Consider the following 22494-nt stretch of genomic DNA (forward strand, 5'->3'; position numbering starts at 1 on the left):
ATCCATATCTGAATCTTTATGAGAAAGCACAGGTGCCCATGTAATTTACAGCAGGCACTAAGCAGCTTTCAGGTTTCTGAGGTTCGCCCCGAGCTCGGGATTTCACATTTGCAACTTCTCCCTAAAAAAGCGGCGCCGGGAGCCACGCTCGGCACGAACCCCCCAGCCCGGATCCTCCGCGTCTCCCTCGGTAATGAAGTCTGGGAAAGAAATCACAGACACCCAAGTGGTTTGGCAACTGTAAGTGACAGAAGCTGAGCTAAATCCTCTGTTTACACTGGGGATTATCCGGGTGGATTGTGCGGCGCTCCCGGAGCCGGCGCTGGTCAGGGGACGCTGCTCCCCGTCCGCCCGTGGGGCACGGCACAAAGCCCCGGCCTGGTAGGAAGTGACCCAGAAGGAGATGGCGAGCAAGGATTTACACAAAGCCAGTCTGCCTCAGAAAAACTCCATATGACCATTAACTGGCCGGCAGGGCCTGCCAGGAGGCCTAATTACAGCCCTACAGAGCCCGCTAACAAAAGCTGGAGAGCTTTAGCCCAGGGATGATCTGCTTTATACTGACTTGAGAGAGTCCATATAGAGCGAGGAAAAGAAAGAGGTTTAGCTTGGAAATTCTCCCAAGAGACAAAGCATTGTGGCTCAGTCTGGAAGGCCCACATGGAACATACTTCAGATGGGCTTAAACATCCCACCCTCTCCAAATTAACATTCAACTACTGCCTGCTTAACATCTGCTCGGGCACGGCGACTTGTGGGAGGCTGTCAGAGGAGCCTCAAAAGGCTCCCTGGCACCTCAATATTAAGAAATCTAATTCAATAAATCATGGAAATACGAATTTATAGCTGGGACCGACAACTTCTGAGGAATGAAGGGTTTTATAAATCAAAACTCGGTTGTCTCGAGAATTAAAAGTGTTTGGGTACCTCCCAGTATTGCCCTGCTCAATGAGAACAAAACACTGACATTAATCTACACTTAAAAATAAAAAAAAATAAATTTAATGAAGTCAGCATGAATGCAGGACTTGGAGAAAAATCTCTCAGCACTGTATAACCTAAATATAAAAATGGCCATCTTACCCTCCTCCCCCACAGACACAGGTGAGTATTTTTTATTTTACCTGCTCTCCTAATGAGAGACCAGAGTCACAATTCCCATCTCCAAATACATCAGGGAAAAGGAAATCTCAATAATAAGAACCTGATTTACTAGGTGGTGATTTCTGCCTTTCAGAAAGAGCAGCTGCTATTTCCTAAAATAATATCTAGGTTAAATTCGAAAAGCAGGTTTTCTCAAGATCCTAAATATCTCCACAAGGGCAATTCAGATAGGGAGACACAAAGAGGGAATTGGAGAGCAGCTGTGGCTGCCCCTGGGTCCCTGGCAGTGCCCAGGCCAGGCTGGGCACTGGGGACAGTGGGAGGTGTCCCTGCCATGGCACGGTGGGATGGATGGGATCTAAGGATTGGGATTTCCAGCCCAAACCATTCCATGATTCCACCATGCCCGCAGGGATGAACCATGAAGGGACCGTCCCCAGTGTCCCTACAAGCCCTGCAGGTGATCTGGAGCCCCTGCTTTGTCTGTCCCAAGCAGGGAGGAGCAGCATCAACGCCAGATCCATGGCAATCCACTGGGAACACAGCACAGCTTCCCATTCCCACTCTGGGCTTGGAGCAATCCCCATAACCTGCACAGATGTTCCATGAGCGCGTTCCCAAGCTTGGGATGGAGCCCTGTGCACACCAACAGCAGCTCCACTCACCACCACTGAGGTACAAAATTAATTTCAATTATATTCAAACAGAACATCACCATAACAGCAATGAACCTGCTGAGCCTCAGCTCCTCAAAATCTGCCAGGTAACGGCTCAGCAGAAATTCATTTTTAAGTATGAAGACTAAAAGGTGCCGATTTTGCAAGGAGTAAACACACAAAAATATATTGAAACAACATTTATCAATGTTTCCAACCCCTTCTCACAGGAATTAAATAAAAATTAAATTTAATTGACTGAATGCAGGACTTGGGGAAGAAGGTGGGTGATGATCCCATAAATGCCTGGGATGACCAAGACTTAAATAAAGCCAGGAAGGAACTTGATTCTGTATTTTGGATTGTAAGAGACACAAAGATATTAAATCTCTTCTGTTCCTTATGAACAACCTGCAGCTTCAATCTAAGATCCAGCCCTCAGTGGTGGATATTTAAATTTAATAATGTCACAGACCTCTGATAAGCTTTGGAAAATTTTGGAGCCCAGGTCACGATGATATACAACCCCCAGTTATCTTTTGTACATCTCCCAGGTGTGAAATTAAAAAATGAGATGTGATCGATGGCAGCAGAATACACAAATTGTGCTTTTGAGGTCAGGGCTGTCACATCCATTTCATAATTACATGCTTCAAAGATTTATTAAAAGTTCTGGAGAACAAGGAATGCATTGGAAGAGAGACAAAGCAAAAGGCTGGATGGATTTTGGAAAATGAAGGAGATTCCTCTAAAGAGAGGGTTTCCAAAAGGGGAAAAATAATTACATATAAATATATACACACACACATATATATATATATGCACTTGGACTGATTTAGAGCAATACTAAAAAATAAAGAAAATTGCAAAAAAATAAACAAAACCAAATTTTTGAGAACACAGAATCATGTCTCAGTAGTAGCAAGAGCCAGAGGATAAACATGAGGTTTTAGTGTAGGAAAAGCCTTACTTTTATTTCCTTAAAGGGCTTTACTAAGTGCCAATGATGACGCAAACCAATTTAATCTTAACCTGCAATTCAAGTGAGCTACAGAGAACAGGATCAGCATCTGCCAAACACAAAGGGATAAAATCCCACCTGACAGCACAAAAACGAAGCAAATTTTTGAAGATTGTCATTTACTCACCAGCTGCCTCCAGAACCAGCTGCAGCCTGGCCTTGGCCTGTTCAGCAGGAGTCTGCAAGAGAGGAGGGATCAGCTCACACCTGCTGGGACACTGGGCACTCTGTGGGACACTGGGCACTCCATGGGACACTGGGCACTCCACAGGACATTCCCACCCATGGGACACTGGACGCTCCATGGGACATTGGACACTCCCACCCATGGGACACTGGACACTCCATGGGACATTCCCACCCATGGGACACTGGACACTCCACAGGACATTCCCACCCATGGGACATTGGACACTCCCACCCATGGGACACTGGACACTCCACAGGACATTCCCACCCATGGGACACTGGACACTCCATGGGACACTGGACGCTCCATGGGACATTCCCACCCATGGGACATTGGGCACTCCACAGGACATTCCCACCCATGGGACACTGGACACTCCACAGGACATTCCCACCCATGGGACACTGGACACTCCATGGGACACTGGGCACTCCATGGGACATTCCCACCCATGGGACACTGGGCACTCCATGGGACATTGGACACTCCCACCCATGGGACACTGGGCACTCCATGGTGGACATTCCCACCCATGGGACATTGGACACTCCCACCCATGGGGCACTGGACACTCCACAGGACATTCCCACCCATGGGACATTGGACACTCCCACCCATGGGGCACTGGACACTCCACGGGACATTCCCACCCATGGGACACTGGGCACTCCATGGGACATTCCCACCCATGGGACATTGGGCACTCCATGGGACATTCCCACCCATGGGACACTGGACACTCCATGGGACACTGGGCACTCCATGGGACATTCCCACCCATGGGACACTGGACACTCCATGGGACACTGGGCACTCCATGGGACATTCCCACCCATGGGACACTGGACGCTCCATGGGACATTCCCACCCCAGAGAGCTCCTGCCTCCTCCAGCCACTCCATAGCCAGAGCAGCCAGAGGAACTCCCAGCCTGGAGCCAGCGAGGGAGGAACCACCAAGGAGCTCTCCAGAGCTGACCCAAAGCACCATCCCCACCATGACCATCCCACGCTCTGCTCCTCTCCCAGCGCTCCCACCCCAAACCCTGCCTGGCTCCTGGCTGACCGCGCTCCACACAAACACACAGCTCCACAAAACGCTCCCGAACTGGGTTTAACGTGATTAATGTGGCGAGTTTTTCACACTTTTCTCTTATCTGGGCTGATTTTTCCCTCTCCTGAAGGTATTGCTGCACATCTGTTGGCTCGAGGAGCACATTGTTGGCCGTGGCCCCACTATGCTAATCATCCCAGTGATGTTGCACTGTGTCCAATGTGTTTGCCATCCCTCCAAATGTGAAGCCACTCAAACGTTGCCACAGTTAAATTGATACACAAACCCTATTTGTCACGGGGTTCAGAAGTTGATTATTTCTGGAAGCGTCGGAGAAGTTAGGGAGGTTTCTGCTCTGCACTAAAAACAAACCTGACAGGAATTTTTGGTGGCGTTTTGCAGCTTAGGAAATTCTGCTCAAGAGTTTCTCTAAATGGCTGCAAAAGGGAAAATTAAATAGGAAAATATAGACAAGAGCAGCTGTGGCTGCCCCTGGATCCCTGGCAGTGTCCAAGGCCAGGCTGGACAATGGGGCTTGGAGCAGCCTGGGACAGTGCAAGGTGTCCCTGCCCATGGCAGGGGATGGGATGGGATTTAAGATGTCTTCCAACCCAAACCATGCCATGATTCCATGATTTTAATTAGGCAGAGCTCTTTGCCATGAATATCCCAACTGGTGATGCTCTGCATGGCCTCGCCACCCTCATCCACACCCACAAGGAGAGGCTGACAGTGACAGAACAATTCCATTTCTACTCCAAGCACTTACAGACTGCTCCTTCCAATAGGAGAGATGCTGCATTAAAATGAAATTTAAATTAAGATCCAGATTTTGGTTGTACAGAGTTCTATTGTTTTTAGTTCAGATTTTTGCTGTTTGCATAAACCCAGAATTACTGGGCAGAATTTATTATTACAGCTGCAATATCGATCCTGCCATCAGACCTGACCACTAATCCAGGTGGCAGCAAGAAACATCTTGAAATTTATCATAAATTATCTTCCCATTTCTTCTTCTTGCCATGAACTAATCATTGCAGTCTGTTCTGGCACCTTTGGTATGTCATGGGAGGAGAGGCGGGAGAGGAAGGGAAAGATCTGCTTTTTATCCACAACCAACTTGCCCAGCTTCAGCTTCAGAGAAGCTTTACTTGGGTTTGTGGTTTCTCCATTCCATGACAACTGTCCATTTCAAAATCCCACCCGGATTAATTGAGTTTGGCAAAATTTTGCTGGACAGACAGAGAAGGAAAATTATTTGGAGTCAAAAACCACCTGTGCTCATGCCTGCATATGAACAGCTCAAGTCTTTGTGCACCTCATGCATCAGGTGGGCTCTGGCATCCCAAAATACAATTTCATATTCCTACAGCATATCCAGTTCAAATATTTACCCAAAAAAATCCCTGGATCTCTCAGATCCTTGGATCCCTTCTTGCTGGCCACACAACCACCTTGATCTTGGTCTTTGATCCCTTGTGGCCACACAACCAGCACTGTCCAGCACCACTGACTGGAGAAAAGGTTCCACCAGCAGAGCTTTAGGATATTTGTGTCCAGCACCACTGACTGGAGAAAAGGTTCCACCTGCAGCTTTAGGATATTTGTGTCCAGCACCACTGACTGGAGAAAAGGTTCCACCAGCAGCTTTAGGATATTTGTGTCCAGCACCACTGACTGGAGAAGAAGTTCCACCAGCAGCTTTAGGATATTTGTGTCCAGCAATGACTGGAGAAAAAGGTTCCACCAGCAGCTTTAGGATATTTGTGTCCAGCACTGACTGGAGAAAAAGGTTCCACCAGCAGCTTTAGGATATTTGTGTCCAGCACTGACTGGAGAAAAAGGTTCCACCTGCAGCTTTAGGATATTTGTGTCCAGCACCACTGACTGGAGAAAGAGGTTCCACCAGCAGCTTTAGGATATTTGTGTCCAGCACTGACTGGAGAAAGAGGTTCCACCAGCAGCTTTAGGATATTTGTGTCCAGCACTGACTGGAGAAAGAGGTTCCACCAGCAGCTTTAGGATATTTGTGTCCAGCACTGACTGGAGAAAAGGTTCCACCAGCAGCTTTAGGATATTTGTGTCCAGCACCACTGACTGGAGAAAGATGTTCCACCAGCAGCTTTAGGATATTTGTGTCCAGCACCGACTGGAGAAAGACATTCCACCAGCAACTTTAGGATATTTGTGTCCAGCACTGACTGGAGAAAAGGTTCCACCAGCAGCTTTAGGATATTTGTGTCCAGCACTGACTAGAGAAAAGGTTCCACGTGCAGCTTTAGGATATTTGTGTCCAGCACCACTGACAGGAGAAAGAGGTTCCACCAGCAGCTTTAGGATATTTGTGTCCAGCACCACTGACTGGAGAAGAGGTTCCACCTGCAGCTTTAGGATATTTGTGTCCAGCACCAACTGGAGAAAGACATTCCACCAGCAGCTTTAGGATATTTGTGTCCAGCACCACTGACTGGAGAAAAGGTTCCACCTGCAGCTTTAGGATATTTGTCCAGCACCACTGACTGGAGAAAAGGTTCCACGTGCAGCTTTAGGATATTTGTGTCCAGCACCAACTGGAGAAAGAGGTTCCACCAGCAGAGCTTTAGGATATTTGTGTCCAGCACCACTGACAGGAGAAAGAGGTTCCACCAGCAGCTTTAGGATATTTGTGTCCAGCACTGACTGGAGAAAAGGTTCCACCAGCAGCTTTAGGATATTTGTGTCCAGCACCACTGACTGGAGAAAAGGTTCCACCTGCAGCTTTAGGATATTTGTGTCCAGCACCACTGACTGGAAAAAGGTTCCACCAGCAGCTTTAGGATATTTGTCCAGCACCAGTGACTGGAGAAAAGGTTCCACCAGCAGCTTTAGGATATTTGTGTCCAGCACTGACTGGAGAAAAGGTTCCACCAGCAGCTTTAGGATATTTGTGTCCAGCACTGACTGGAGAAAAGGTTCCACCTGCAGCTTTAGGATATTTGTGTCCAGCACCACTGACTGGAGAAAAAGGTTCCACCAGCAGCTTTAGGATATTTGTCCAGCACCACCACAGCCACAAGAACCCCACGAAAGAGCAAACCCCAAGGAGGCTCCAGAGGAGGAGAAGGGAGCAGCAGCAGCAGCTGCACAGATTCACTCCCATCACTAAACACAGAGTTCCACAACTGATCCTGCTGCTCTGAGGAGCTCCAAACACCATTTGCCACTCCTCCCATGGAGTTATGGATGTGCCTGGCTGGTGTAAGGGAGGGAAGACTCAGATCCTTCCTTTACTCAGCAGTTTCCCACTGGGAGCAGCCCAGGCAGCTGCTCTGAGGCATCTTCCCCTTTGCCCTGGCCCCAGGTGCCAATTACTCCAGGGGAGAACTCGGCACAGCCACCTCCTCAGCAATCAATAAGCCCTAACCAAGGAGTGAAAGCAGGATTCTGAATAAAGGTGACTGCCTTGGCCCCAGAAAACATCTCTCCAACTGGCGGATGGGGCCAGCACTCGGAGAAAAAAGGACAGAGGGGATTTCAGCTGAAAACCACAATTAGAGCCTCAAACAAGCCAGGAGCAATGTGTGAGAACAAGCAGCTACCCCAGGTCAGTATTGATTTGGGGACCATTAAGTGAAAAAATTCAGCAAGAGCCTCAGGAAACTTCAAAATGGTGAAATGACTGGTGGAGGAAGCATTACCAAGAGTGATGCTGAGCAAAATAAACCCTTGTACTTTTCCTATGGTCTTAAGCAGGAAAAGAATTCAAAGAGAGTGAAAGGAAAAATAAAAGTATTTCTAGTGCCAGCTGGTGAAGGAGCCCACTAACTGTAAAAGCAGGAGAGGAATTCCCTAAAATTCCTTAACAAGCGCACTGTAAAATGACCTGAGGTCATCCCCAGCAATGAATTTTACACCTGCCCAAAGTGTCTGTGAGACACTGGAATCCCAGCTCAGAAAAGGATGGGATTCCACAGGACACCATCAACACCCCTGTGATTAATAACAGCTTTTAATATTTCTAGCAAAAATTGGATTAGATCATTCAATGTTTAATGGCAGCTGATTTATAAAAGTGCAGCACAACCCTTAACTTGTATTTCTTTGCAGTTCACCCACTGCATTCCATCACTATTCCTGTCATAAATAGTTATTTTAATAAAACTACACTAAAACAGACTCACAACTTAAAGTGTGGTGGGTTTTGTGTAAAAATCCCCACATAATTTGGTTGTCACTCGCAGATCCAGGAAACAAGTGCCAGGAATATTTGGGAGAGCCATGGTTGGCTTCCCAAATACTCCATTTCAAGGGAGAAGCAGCTTCTCAATTAATTAATAGATTGGAACAAACATTTAATTCAGCTTTAGAATGTATTTTTAAAATTATTCCTGCTATTTGGGATGAATAGCAAATGTTCTTGACAGAGGAAACAATATTAAAGTGAAAACTTGAGAACACTGGAAAAAAATCTGAGAAACATGAAGTTCATAAAGAGAGTCCAAGTTTCTGCTGGAGCCACTGGGAATTTTGTGGAGCAGAGCCTGTGGGTCTTGGCAGCCTGGAAAGCTTTTATCCAGGATTCCAGCAGGTCATGAGGCTGCAGCATTTTGAGCTGCAATGCTGCCTTTCTGAATTTCATTATGGAATTTCATTATGGAATTTCATTATGGAATTTCATTATGGAATTTCATACGGAAAATGGCTGAGATGTGCTAAAACCGGGCAGGTTCCACTCCTCCTGCTCATCCCTGACACTGCTGGGGTGGAATTCACCTGCAGGATTTTCTGTCTCAAACCATCTGGATAAAAGCCCAACAAACTCCTGGCGATGGTGATCGGTTTTGGGGGGTTTTACACAAATCTTTTCTCTTTATATTTGATAAAGACAAATCCAGCCCTCACCACTGCCAGGAAAATCTGTGTCTGAAACCAGAATTCCATGTTGGACTGCAGAGAAATCCCCAGTTTGGGGCTGTGGGCAGCAGAAAGAGACCCCAAGTGCCAGTGAGGGGAAGAGCCAAGGAAGAAATCAAACAGAAGGGTTACAACTAAAATTACATTTGAATTTATTCTGTAAGTCAGGGCCTGCCTCCACCTGCAATATTATCCATCCCACTCCCAGCAAATCCCAACAGGAGAGAGCAACAAAGGAGCCTAAACCCAGCCAGATTTTAAACAGATTTTGATCAAATTATGGAAAATATTGTGGGACAGGTTTATCATAGGAATGCTGCATTCCTTTCCTGCCATTTACTCCTCTTTGGGTGATTAAAAAAAATAATTACCAAAGAAACTGAAAATACTTATTTGTATAAGAAGACATAAGAGAATAAAATAATCTCTCTTCATAAGAGAATAAAATACTAAAACAAAAATAAAACCAAAGGAGATTGGGAATTTGCAATTGTCATCTTTTCCTTATTTAAGTCTTTGAGGGTGGCAAATTCCAGATTGATAAAAGAATGGTTTTCACATTAAAAACATAAAAATAAAATCCCACAGAAGAATCCCTAATCTGAATTAATAGCACAGAAATATAATAAGCACATCTGGCACTATTTGAATTAAACCCCTGCATTTTCAGACATAAATCTGTTGAAAAGATTGGATGGTAAAATTATATTTATGCCTGAGTTTTTCCTCTGATACAATTAATCAACAACACTACTCAGGAATAGGCTATGGTAGGAGTGTCTGGGCTGGATACAGATCCACCTGCTCCCAAAAAAATAATCTTAAATTTATCAAAATTAACTATAAGTGGAGAAAAATCATGTAAAACATGGAATAATGGCGATTTTTGTCAATGGAATTCACAGATGCTCTTTGTATTTCAACAGAAATAAAGAACCCAGCATCAGGGATGAACTAATTGGGAAAGGGAAATCATTAACCAAAACAACGGGCAGAAAAGCTGAAATTTTAATTTATGTAAAGGCCACCAAAAACATGACCAGTGATGAAGGGAAGAGTCCATCTTACCTGGACACCAACAGCACATGAAGGGAAATCCTGGGTGTGGAATGGGGCTCCTCCAGCCAGAGCCAGGAAAAACCATTGGAACATTGACAGAAAGGACACAAAACTTTCCCAGAGCTCTCCTCCTCCAAGATTGCCAATTTACCAAAACTGGGAGCAGAGAGCCAACAATGACAACGCCCAATCCTGAAATTCAGAGCCCAGTGAGGAACTAAATGAGGCAGAACTGTAAAATCCCAGCTCTGAAAGGAATGCCCAAATTTCCTGCTAAAACACCACAGGATATTCAGACCCCATCAGTTTTTCCATCTGAGGGAATTTTCACTCAAATTTGGAACCAGAGGGACAAAACCAGAAAATGTCCCCAAACATCAGCAGCACTTTGACCTGATAGCTGAGGATTCCCCAAATCCTCTCACCCAGGACACACATGGCCACTAAAACATTTGGATTTGTAAACTTTAACTGTGGATTTGTTAACTTTAATTGTGGATTTGTTAACTTTAACTGTGGATTTGTTAACTTTAATTGTGGATTTGTTAACTTTAATTGTGGATTTGTTAACTTTAATTGTGGATTTGCTAACTTTAACTGTGGATTTGTTAACTTTAATTGTGGATTTGCTAACTTTAACTGTGGATTTGTTAACTTTAATTGTGGATTTGTTAACTTTAACTGTGGATTTGTTAACTTTAATTGTGGATTTGTTAACTTTAATTGTGGATTTGTTAACTTTAACTGTGGATTTTCCATTTCACTCCATTCAGCAGGAGCCACGTCCCAGAGCGAGCTGGGTTTAACCCCGGATCTCCAGAGAACCCTGCAACACCAGGTGGGTGGAAAATCCCATCTTGTTTCCTCTGAAACCAACCCAAAATGTGAGGAATGAGCAACAATGGATTGCTGGAAGCAAATCAAAGGCAGGAGGGAATGGCTGTGGCAACCAGCCCGGGTGGCTCGGGCACACCGATGGATTTTTGGGGTTTAAAGCAGTTTTTGCAGCAAAGGCACCTTTAAAAGGACCAGAAAACAACAATGCACTCATTTCAGTGAATATTCCTGAGAAAAAGCAAGGGAAAAGGCCTTCCTACTGGGAGTGGATACAGCAAAATGGATTAAACACTCAGCAGAAAGAGGGAGAGCTGTAAATAAGATTTTAGAAAATTAATCGGTAAATCCAGGTCCTTTTTAAAAGGAAAAATTCCTGGAAGTGTTAAACTTACACAGCCATAAAACTCTGTGTGGGTTCTTCAATAAGAGAGGAAATATGGATAATATTGCACTAAAGGCTAAAAAATTACCTCCCCTTATTTATCTCCTTGCAGCCTGGAATATCTTCCCTTAGATTTACATTTGCATGGAAATGCAGCCACAACCACCAAAAAATTCAACATTCTGATAAAGAGCTGACAGAACAGAGATTTCTGCATCAACATCATCCAGTCATTATTCTATACATTAATCTATTTCCTAATTAAACCTTTAAAAATTAAAGGTAGAACGATCCCCACAGCTTACAAAAATTATAAAATTATTAATATTTAACTCTTAAATATGGATTTTTATCTTTTATCACTGTTTCAATTTTTGCTGCATTATGTTGCAACAAAAACATAAAAATAGCAGCAGATAAATATGCAGGTTCTGAAATGAAAATTTTTAATTAACACATCATAAACTGCTTAGGAAACAGCTCCAGCCAAGGCTGGACTGGCTGGAAAAGCAGGAGCACAACCAACAGGTAACAGGGATTAATTAACAAAAGGAACAGTTAATACTTGAATGACTGCTTTACTTTTTCCACTAAGAGAGGAATTTTCTCTAAAGAAATTAGAATTTTTCAGAAAAAGGGAATCCCATCCCCTTTGGAACCTTTGCATTAAAATGCAGCAATTGAAAAATAATAGAAAAAAATATTTTGAAAATGAAAATAATTTCAAATATCACAAGGATCCAGTGGGTTCTAAATCAGCATTAAGTTTCAAAATAATCTGACAATCTACCCCAAATCTCACCTAATTACACAGGAATTAACCTCAACTTAATCAAGATTATATACTTTGAATAAAAGTGCATTTTCTCCTTGCTCTCGGATTCAGTGATCAACTCAGCCCCACTGCACTGGTTTTGTGCTGGCACAGATCTGCAGGTTTAACTTTTCCAGAAATGACTTGTGTTTCATGCTTTTGGCTGCTTCTTCTGACAAATAAGTACAATATAAAATGTGCAGGGCAAAACATAATTATTCTGAGGAGCACCTGCATAAAACCAGGGTGCAGAGATTTGTATTTTAGGTGCAGATCACAGATAGTTGGGCAAATTTATGCTTCATCTCAGTATTGTGCCAAGATCCCTCTTCAGCATCTGCAATAAAATATATTCAGAGCAAAATGTAAAATCCCCAAAAGAAGAGGAGCAAGAACCCCCTAAAAAGATGAATTCGCTGGTGGCCTCAATAATTAAATTAAAAATCAATTACACTTCTGCCAAAGTGTTTGTTTGCTGCAGAAAACCCTCCCAGGAAAGGCATCTAAACTTGGGGAGAGAAAAGCAGCCACTGCCCTCCATAAAGTTCCTTTATATATTTTTCCACAATATGCACAAAACCAGAATATGAAATCAGAAACATTTTACACATTCTCATACTTCAGAGAGCACTAACAGCATTTTACTCGTCGAAAGCACTTTATCTTCATGTCTCTATAAGGCAGAGTTGGTGCATAATAATGTAATTTATATTGCCTAAATGTTATTTTGGGAGCATTGCATCATTTCTCAAACTTCATGACCTTTACAATTTTCTAAACTTTTATTTCCCTCATTATTCTGAACAGATTTCATTACATATTTTGAATGTAAACAACCCTGAATAATGATGGGCCCCATTACGTATGTACAGCTCTGACAATCGCGCGCGGGGCCGAGATGGAAACCCAGTGCATTAATTTACCTCTCATCCGCCGTAACTGCACTCCCATAAAAAGTTTTATACTCAACTCACATAAATCACGGGGAAGAAAAATGAGAAAATCTGGTGGCTAACTCATCTTCCACCATTCTGCGAAAATGAAATTCACTGAAATACCTATCAAAACTGCAATCATCAAGAGATAATGTCTTCTTAGGTCTATCTGCACTTTCCGATTTAATTTCCTCCATGCCCTTGACATCCACAGATACCATTAAGATTAAGAGCAGCGAGTAACTGAGCAGTTCTCAGATTTTGATATATGGGGCCCAGGCACTAAATGTAATATCATCATTTGAAAATTAATGCAATATTTCTTTTGTTAGTTTTTCCACTCGGAAAGCGGGATGAATACTCGGGGTTCTCGCCGGTAATTTCCCCATCAGAATGCCGTGCAATTATGAGGAGATGTGCACCTGGGCAGAGGTCACCCAAATTACTCCATCATTTAATGAGCACCGAGATCAAACCCCAGCACACTGTTGCTGCCGAGAGACGCCTCGCAGCCTGCTACATCAAATCTGATGGAATCATTAGAGTAATAAGCAGGAAAATCTGTTTGCAGATTAACCTCTGGTTTCATGCTGCTTTCATCTAATGGGGCGCTGTGGAAATCTTGTCAGCTTTTCATCAGCCGCGATCAAATTACGGGAATTGCGAACAAACCGCCGGCGCGATTGGAAACAACACCCGCACGTGCCGGGGGTTTTATGCAGATGCCAGGGAAAATCACACTCTTTATATTTTACAGCCTTATTTACTTCAGCTGATCACTGCTCTCCTCAGCCTGCAGAGCGGGAATCGGGGATGCTCCCGTCGGCCTTTCCGAATTTACGGCGGCCAAACGAATTGATGGGGGAAATATGAGCGGGGTGACAAAGGGAAAGCAAAATAAAGGCACAAAGGTCACGGGGATGGAGGGTCATGGGGTCCCCACCACAGCCAAGGGCAGGGGAGGCACCTCAGCCTCGGTGGTGAGTGAGAGTGATCAAAGTTTAGTTTTTAATAAAGACACAGAGACATTAAAGTGTTGTTTTATGTGGAGAGGCTCTGGTTCCAGAGCCCGCTGGTAATGGGAAGTGACAGGCTAAAACTCGCCTCTCTTACAAAGTCCCCACAAAATTTGTCACTGTTGGAACAACAAACTGCTGCAAGCCTTTGAATACTCTGCCATGAAATGCTCTGCCTCTGATGGTTTGATCGCGCTGCTGTTTGATTCACATCTGCAGCTACCAGCAGCAAAACCCCAGAACAAACGGAGCGGTGTGTGCACACAGTTTAACAACACTCACTGCACAGAGCTCCCCCCAAATCCTGAGCTCTCCCCAAACCCTGGGATCCACGGGGCCCCTCTGCAGGAGCAGCCCGGGTTTCATCCCTGCAGGCAGGCAGAGCCAACCAAGCTGCTTTTCCATGGATATTCATCAGCCATTGATCTCTGCAGTGCGATCACCTGGCGTGAACCTGGCCCAGAGCTCCTCAAGGAGCCGCAACGATTCCCAAGGGCCAGGCTGCTGCTGAGCCAGGGAATGTTTGGGATGCCCACCCTGGCACAGCCAAGGGTCCATCAGCCACTGGCACCAGGGTCCCCTCCCAGTGTGGGACACAGCCAGGGCCAGCACTGCTCCTCAAAGAGCACCTTCCAAGCTGGTGCATCCAGCTGGACACTCAGCGGCTCTCCAGCCTATCCAAAGGGAAATCTGGAATGTTCCTGGGCACAAATGTCACTTTGGCCACAGGAGGAAAACCTCTCCACCCCCACCTTCACTCCCTTCCTCTCAGAATGGAACAGACAGACACAATTCAAGAGAGACAGAAGAGACAATTCAAGCCTGCAGAGCATAATTGACCAGCATGGAATTTTGCCAGGACAGCAAGATAAACATAATTACTCCTATTAAGAGCGTTAATTAATTGTTTGTGAACACAAATAATTGGCTGCTTGGTTTACAGCTCGTTAGGAAGCCAAGGACTCTGCCAGACGTGGCTGTCTGGTGGCCACCCGAGGGCCACCGAGCTGTGACACCACAGGTGACAAACCCAGAGAGCCACGAGCAGTGAGGGGCCAGCCCTGCAACCAGGCTCCATGGAAAACCCAGGGACAGCCAGGAAATAAATACTGATATTTAATTAAAATAAATGCTTCATCAAGTATTAACACCAAATAAAGGAGAAGGGTTCTTGGCTGGAGTTTGGGGTTTTTTTGGTTGATCAGATTAAAGAAAGACATGGATCTTAAATGCCATCCAGTGCCACCCCTGCCATGGCAGGGACACCTCCCACTGTCCCAGGTTGTTCCAAACCCTGTCCAGCCTGGCCTTGGGCACTGCCAGGGATCCAGGGGCAGCCCCAGCTGCTCTGGGCACCTGTGCCAGGGCTGCCCACCCTCACAGGGAACAATTCCTGCCCAGTATTCCATCCAACCCTACTCCTTCCAGTTTGAAGCCATTCCCTTTGTCCTGTCAGTCCTGACTCTTGTAAATCCCAAATTGTAAAACACCATTTTATTACAGAAGGGATCCAGTAACAGATTATCAAATCAAGATAAAGACCTTTAAGGGATTCAGCCTGCAGGTGAGACACCCCTGGAAGCAGCAAACAAGGTGGATTTTCCAACTGCTCCGAGGACTCTGTTCTTTATTGCATTTGGTGATTCCCAACACATTTCACAGGGCATCTTTAGAAAGGAGGAGCTTCAGGATCTCAATCCCAGCAGGATCTCCATCATTTCCATCCCACTGTGATCTCCATCCTCTCCACTCCACCATGACCTCCATCCTTTCCATCCCACCACGTCATCTTCCATCCTCTCCATTCCACACACAGATCTCATCCTTTCCATACTCCATCAAAATTCTTACCCATCTCCATCCATCAATCCTCCATCCCATCACAATTTCCCCCTTCCACCAAGATCTCCATCCTATCAGATCTCCATCCTCCTTCCAAACCCTCCTACCAGGACTCATCCATCCCATCCTCCATCCCATCACAATCTCCATCCTTTCCATCCCACCAGGATCTCCATCCTACCAGGATCTCCATCCTTCCATCACCAGAGACCTCCCACCATCACACCCATCCTTCCATCCATCACAACATCCTCATCCCACAAAATCTCCACCCTTTCCATCCCACACACTCCATTTCACCACCAGGATCTACCCCTTCCTCCTCCGACTCTCTCACCTGGCCCTCCAAGGAGATCCTGCTGCCCAAGCTCCTCCAAATCCTTCCCAGGTGATTCCCGCAATGGGAAGCAAGCAGAGGAAAGCAGCTCTGTCCAAAGAGACACACCATGTTTTTCACAGCACTGTGGAACAGCAGGGATTATTTAGATATTCCATGAAACCCTTCTCAGGATGGATGTGCCATTAATAGTGAATATTTTCATTTAATGGGATTTAATAATCACTTTACATCAACTATTTAATGTTCCACTGACTGCTGGTACCAACATGTGAGGCTCAACTGCTTCTGACTTGTGACAAGATTTTATTTTTCCCAGTTTTGATCAACTGATGAGTTTTTAATGCTAAGCCTGGCTTGCCATCACTTGTGGGTTTAATATGTTTACTTAAACCAGAAATATTTTGCACCTCAATTATTATTTCCTACTGCAGCCCTGAATGGAATTTAAGTCGATCCATTATTCATAAAGCAAAGACAAGAGAAAGCACAAAGCTGTGCACTTCTTTCAAAGCCTCCAAATGACTCAAACACACCATATTTATGCATGCAATATTTGATTGTGTCCCTGGCTCTTTTTTTTTTTTTTTTTACTTTTTTTTTAATCACAAGTTTGTTGTTTTCAGATCAGGATATGCCAAAAATCCAACACCAAACAATTTTTGTTTATAATTAAGGCAATCATCAATCCAAGGATTGTAGTCCAGTTTATTTCATCTCGACATCAAAAAAAAGTAATTTAAAAAAATTAAAATTCCCTTGAAATGGGGAGATAAATGAAAATGTGAGTGCCTTCACATAATAACTGTAGCCTGACCCTCTGGGAAATGGTTGACTTTCTCAATTCAAGGTATTCAAAGCTCATTCAAAAGTGTTCATTTGGAATGCAGATATCAAAGATGATGCAAATGTTCAAGAGAAAATTAAAACTTACCAGATGTTCTAATCCAGCTTTGATGTTTGCAGAGTCCCTGTAAGAGAAGAACAAAAGTTCTAAATAGTTGCTAAACCCTTGTCTGCAACGATTTCTGTTTAACTCTGAAATGGCAAAGCTGGGTAATTCCTCCAGTGTGTCCAATTTTTAATTTTAATACATATATTTACCTGTAACACCTAAAAAATATTGATTATCCTAATGCTCAATGACAGAATTCAACCCTCAGACAGTACCTGCCCTGAAATTGTACAAACTGTGGCAATGTCACAGGATACACATTTAAATTAACATTTTTAATCTAATTATCCCGCTATTTACACTGGAAAGAATCAGGGCATGGGGCTGTTTATCAAATCCACGTTTGGGGCCTCCTGGTTCTGCCCTGCCACCACTCCCACAATGAAATTCCCTGCCCCTTTCCAAGGGGATGGAGAGAAGGAATTGTCATTAATTCCTTCTTATGGCAGCCATGCTGGAGCTGGGCATCCAATCCCTGAAAGCTGCAAAAAGTACAAATGTACAGAGGGAAAATGGGAAGAATTCTACATAAAGGCAGCTGCAATAAAAAAGAAACAAAGTATCCAAGTAAAAACTCTGAAAAGCAAAAATTCAGAAGGAAAATTTATCTTTAACATATCCTGCTATGGAAAAAAAACCCATGAAATCCAATGGAAAGCAAATTAAAAATTCCCCAAATGCCAACCCACCAGACAAGGAGATGGTTCCTGCTTCCATCAGCTCCAGGTTCCACCTAATTCCAACATCCCCTCCTGGAAGGTGGGTCACTCCCACAGCAAACAGAGAAACCAGCCCATGAGGGCTGCAGGGAACCAGCTAACACTACACTATTACTAATTACTAGTACTAAAATTGCTAATTGTTTATCATTTCCTAAAGCTTTTCCAAAAATCTGCTATGCAGGTGTTTTTTTGTTTTTCTGTTTAAATGTCATTAATGAAGTGAGAGGGGGAAAAAAAAAAAGTACTTTAGCAATTTGACTTTGAAAGAAGAACTTAATTTCTCAGCCCTATAGGATTTATCCCAATTTTGGAGACAGGAGGAAGATCCAGGGAGAGCTCAGAGCCTTTCCAGAGCCTGCAGGGGCTCCAGGAGAGCTGCAGAGGGGCTGGGGACAGGGATGGAGGGACAGCACACAGGGAATGGCTCCCATTGCCAGAGGGCAGGGATGGGTGGGACATTGGGAATTGGGAATTCCTGGCTGGGATGGGATTCCCAGAGCAGCTGGGGCTGCCCCTGCACCCCTGGAATGTTCAAGATCAAGATGGACATTGGGGTTGGAGCACTTGGGACAGTGGGAGGTGTCCCTGCCATGGCTGGGGTGGGATGGATGGGATGGATCTGCCATGGGATGGACGGGATAGATGAGATTGATCTCCCATGGGATGGATGGGACGGATCTCCCATGGGATGGACGGGATGGATCTCCCATGGGATGGACGGGATGGATCTCCCATGGGATGGACGGGATGGATCCACCATGGGATGGACGGGATGGATCTCCCATGGGATGGATCTCCCATGGGATGGATCCACTATGGGATGGACAGGATGGATCTCCCATGGGATGGATCTCCCATGGCATGGACGGGATGGATCTCCCATGGGATGGATCTCCCATGGGATGGACGGGATGGATCTCCCATGGGATGGACGGGATGGATCTCCCATGGGATGGGCGGGATGGATCTCCCATGGGATGGATCTCCCACGGGATGGACGGGATGGATCTCCCATGGGATGGACGGGATGGATCCACCATGGGATGGACGGGATGGATCCACCATGGGATGGACGGGATGGATCCACCATGGGATGGACGGGATGGATCTCCCATGGCATGGACGGGATGGATCTCCCATGGGATGGATCCACCATGGGATCCACCATGGGATCCACCATGGGATGGATGGGATGGATCCACCATGGGATCCACCATGGGATGGATGGGATGGATCCACCATGGGATGGACGGGATGGATCTCCCATGGGATGGACGGGATGGATCTCCCATGGGATGGGTGGGATGGATCTCCCATGGGATGGACGGGATGGATCTCCCATGGGATGGCCATGGCAGGGGTGGGATGGATGGGACAGATCTCCCTTCCCACCCAGAGCATTCCATGATTCCCTGATCCCTCCTGGAGGCTCCAGCTGGCCCTTGGAGGTGGAGCTGCTTTGGGAGAGGACGCAGGGCAGGGCTGGAGGAGCTCCAGGCCAGCCCCATCCCTGCCATCAATATCCGAGCACCTCCCTCAGCCTGTGCTGAAAGCAGCCCTAATTCAATTCCAGGCCTCAAAACTGATAAAAAAGGTCCTGAAGTGGAAAATGTGAGGAGATTATTGGCAAATGAATAAAGATTTGTATCGAACCAACACACGGGAGCAGAGCAGGGCTTGGTGGGGCTGTTTTTTAATCACGCCCTGTCTCAAACCTTCTGGGAACAGCGAGTTTCCCTTCCCCTCCTGCAGCACATCGATTCCTGAATTAGGCTGCAATATTAAATAATTAATATACTTGCCATGATTGATGTTTTGCATTAGTTGAATATTAGGTTATCAATCAAAATCCACTTGGTTTAATGCAATAATATTGAAAAAGTGTCACGGGCTGTTCAGCCAATTTGTAGTTGAGGCAGCCCAGACAGGAATATTGGTGTAGCACAAGGCCCTAACGCAGGAAATGCACTGCTGGAACATCCATAAGGAAAACATTATCAAACTAACCAGGACAAGGCTGAGCTTGTCCTAAATAAACCTTGGGGCTCCTGTCACTTCCAATGAAAACCTCTTCCCAGCCTGAGGCTGCAGGGCATCAATCAGCCAGGCTGTGGCAGGGCTTATCTTTTAGTTAGCCCATAGATTATATCAGAGATCTTACACAATTATATTCTGCATCCCATTCTATATTACATTATACATACTATAAATTATATTACATAATTACCCTTATATTTATATAAATACATATAATAATTATATATTTAAAATACATACTATAAATGATAATATAACCTTTGTTGCATTTTTATAATTATGTGAAATAACCACATATTTAAATTGTATTATTTGTACAATAATTTATACAAATAAGGCTCATATTAATACTATATTTCATTTGTTGTTTTAGGCAAAATCAGACCTGTGGCCACAGCTCAGTCTCCCACACAGCCTTGAGTGCCTGCAGAATTTTAAACCATTAAACACCACAAATGAAAGCCAGGAGCAGCTTTATGCACATCCAACATTCCAATGCTCACAACATAAAAGAAACCATTAATTTGGTATCATTACCAGCTAATTACATTTTACTCCATTTTATAGCCCAGACTTCCCAATATATTTGCTTTTCATACCATCTCCAGTGCAGCACCTCCCTTTCTTTGGTTCATTAGGCAAGTTTGATTTTATTCCTGAGTTTTCCTTTTTTCTACCAGAGAAGGTTTGGAATTTTTCCCCACTTTGGCCAAGGATTAGCAGTAAAACACCACTTGACATGCATATATATTTAAAGTCATCCATTAAACCCAGGAAATATCATACTCAGGTTCATCCAAACGTTTCAGCAATGCCAGGGGAAAGAATTCCAGCTCCATCAGAATCCTGGTCATCAGGGACCTGTAGCAAGAAGCTGGGAATTCAATTAAGGAAGTTCTATCCCTACCCATGGCAGGGGGTGGAACTGGAGGAATTTTAAGGTCCCTTCCAACCCAAACCATTCTGGGATTCTCCAGGTTTCGCCAGGTTTGGGATAACTTAAACCCACAGTAATTAAGTGAGGTGGTGTGAACTTCCTTTGCTAGTAAATTAAGTTAAAAGTATTCCCTAGCACTTGCTGAAATCGTGATTTTAACCTGGAACATATTCATGTTCCTAAAAATACTCCCTGTATCAAACTGATCATTAATCAAGGGAGCTGAAAAATGTGCACTATCCTCAAAATACCCCATTTAGGTATTATAAAACAGCCTAAGATTTCACATATAATGTACTTTCCAGTGAATTTACAGCACTTCCACCAAAGAACTGAAGAACTAATACACAGCTAATTAATAACTAATAATTGTCTTTGCCATAGATTTTGGGTGAGAAGCCACAGGCTGCAGGACAATCCTATGGGTTATTTACACCCACATGGACATTACAGGAAATTTCAGGTCAAAGGGGCTTTTGGAAGGTGCAGAGTTCCTGAGAAAAGAATTATATGTCCATGTGATCACACTTTATTTCTACCTCAGGAGATCCCAAGATGAGACATTGCTGAACTGGTCATTTTTTGCTGCTCTTTCCAATTTTTCCTGCACAAAAAATTCATCAAGAAGAGCAAATGGTTTGGGAATCTCACGTCTTGATAGGAAAAGCACCCATTATATATTTTTTAAAGTGTGCAATGTTGTTTTGTTCTTACCAAGCACCAACTTCAAATGATCTGGAGTTGATTCTGGAGTGTGAAGACTCCAAACTTGGTGGTCTTGGTCCCAGTGGATCCCTCCCATTATCCAAATAATTTATCTCAGGAAAAACCAGTGAGAAATTTGACCAATTACTACGAAATTTAAATGCAACAAAGACCCCAAGATGATCCTATGAAGGTCACTTAGCTAAAGCAGGAGGAAAAGCCAAATCAGCCCCCACACAAACACTCTGGAATAACTTGGAACTGCCAAGGAACTCCATGGAATATAATGCAAACCAAATTGAATCATGCTAAAACCAGGACTTTAAACAGGACACAAGGTGAAACAATTTCCATAATACGTTATCCTAGAAAGAAGGAAAATCAGTACCCAAGAGACCTTATCAAATATTCAGCAGGGGAAATATATAATAACCCTGGCTCAGAGAGTAAAATCCGAGATTTTATGCAATATCAACACTGAAACTAAACAGAGAGGGAGAACTCCAAAACACAGTGCTGATAAAAGCAGTAATTTCAAACAGACCCTACAAAAATATTGCACTTCTTTGCATGTATTTCTTGGGTAAACAAGAGACAAAATAACTACCCAAAATCTCCTGGTTTTGCTTTACAGAGGCTTCAGTCAGGTGTGAAAACCCCATAAATCACAGGAGATAAAACAACCACCCAAAATCTCCTGGTTTTGTTTCAGGGAGGCTTCAGGCTGGGTATGGAAACCCCATAAACGACCAAAGCTGATTCCTCTGTTCTGGCAGCCCTAAAGCCACTCCTCAACTCAACCTGGGGATTCCAAGGACATCACAAGGTGCAAATCCTTGGGGTTTTCCTACTTGGAGTGGGGTTTGGTTGGTTTTTCCCTGGTTTTGGATGGTTTCGGCTGGGCTGGCTCTTCCCTGGTTTTGGCTGGATTTGGTTTGGTTGGTTCTTCCCTGGTTTTGGTTGGATTTGGTTTGGTTGGCTCTTCCCTGGTTTTGGATGG

At 44.4% G+C, this 22494-nt stretch overlaps 1 protein-coding gene across 1 annotated transcript in view; it reads right to left on the minus strand.

The window, feature by feature from the left end:
* RSRC1 (arginine and serine rich coiled-coil 1) overlaps window positions 1–22494 on the minus strand; it is a 103132-nt gene that overhangs the window by 35194 nt on the left and 45444 nt on the right. The window contains exons 5-6 of the mRNA XM_064721497.1: window positions 17073–17109; window positions 2909–2960 (exon numbers count right to left, since the gene is read on the minus strand). Coding sequence (XP_064577567.1) covers window positions 2909–2960; window positions 17073–17109 — 89 coding nt within the window. The remainder of the gene's footprint in view (window positions 1–2908; window positions 2961–17072; window positions 17110–22494) is intronic.

Source organism: Zonotrichia leucophrys, chromosome 9, assembly GCF_028769735.1.
Source record: "Zonotrichia leucophrys gambelii isolate GWCS_2022_RI chromosome 9, RI_Zleu_2.0, whole genome shotgun sequence".
Lineage (NCBI taxonomy): Eukaryota > Metazoa > Chordata > Aves > Passeriformes > Passerellidae > Zonotrichia > Zonotrichia leucophrys.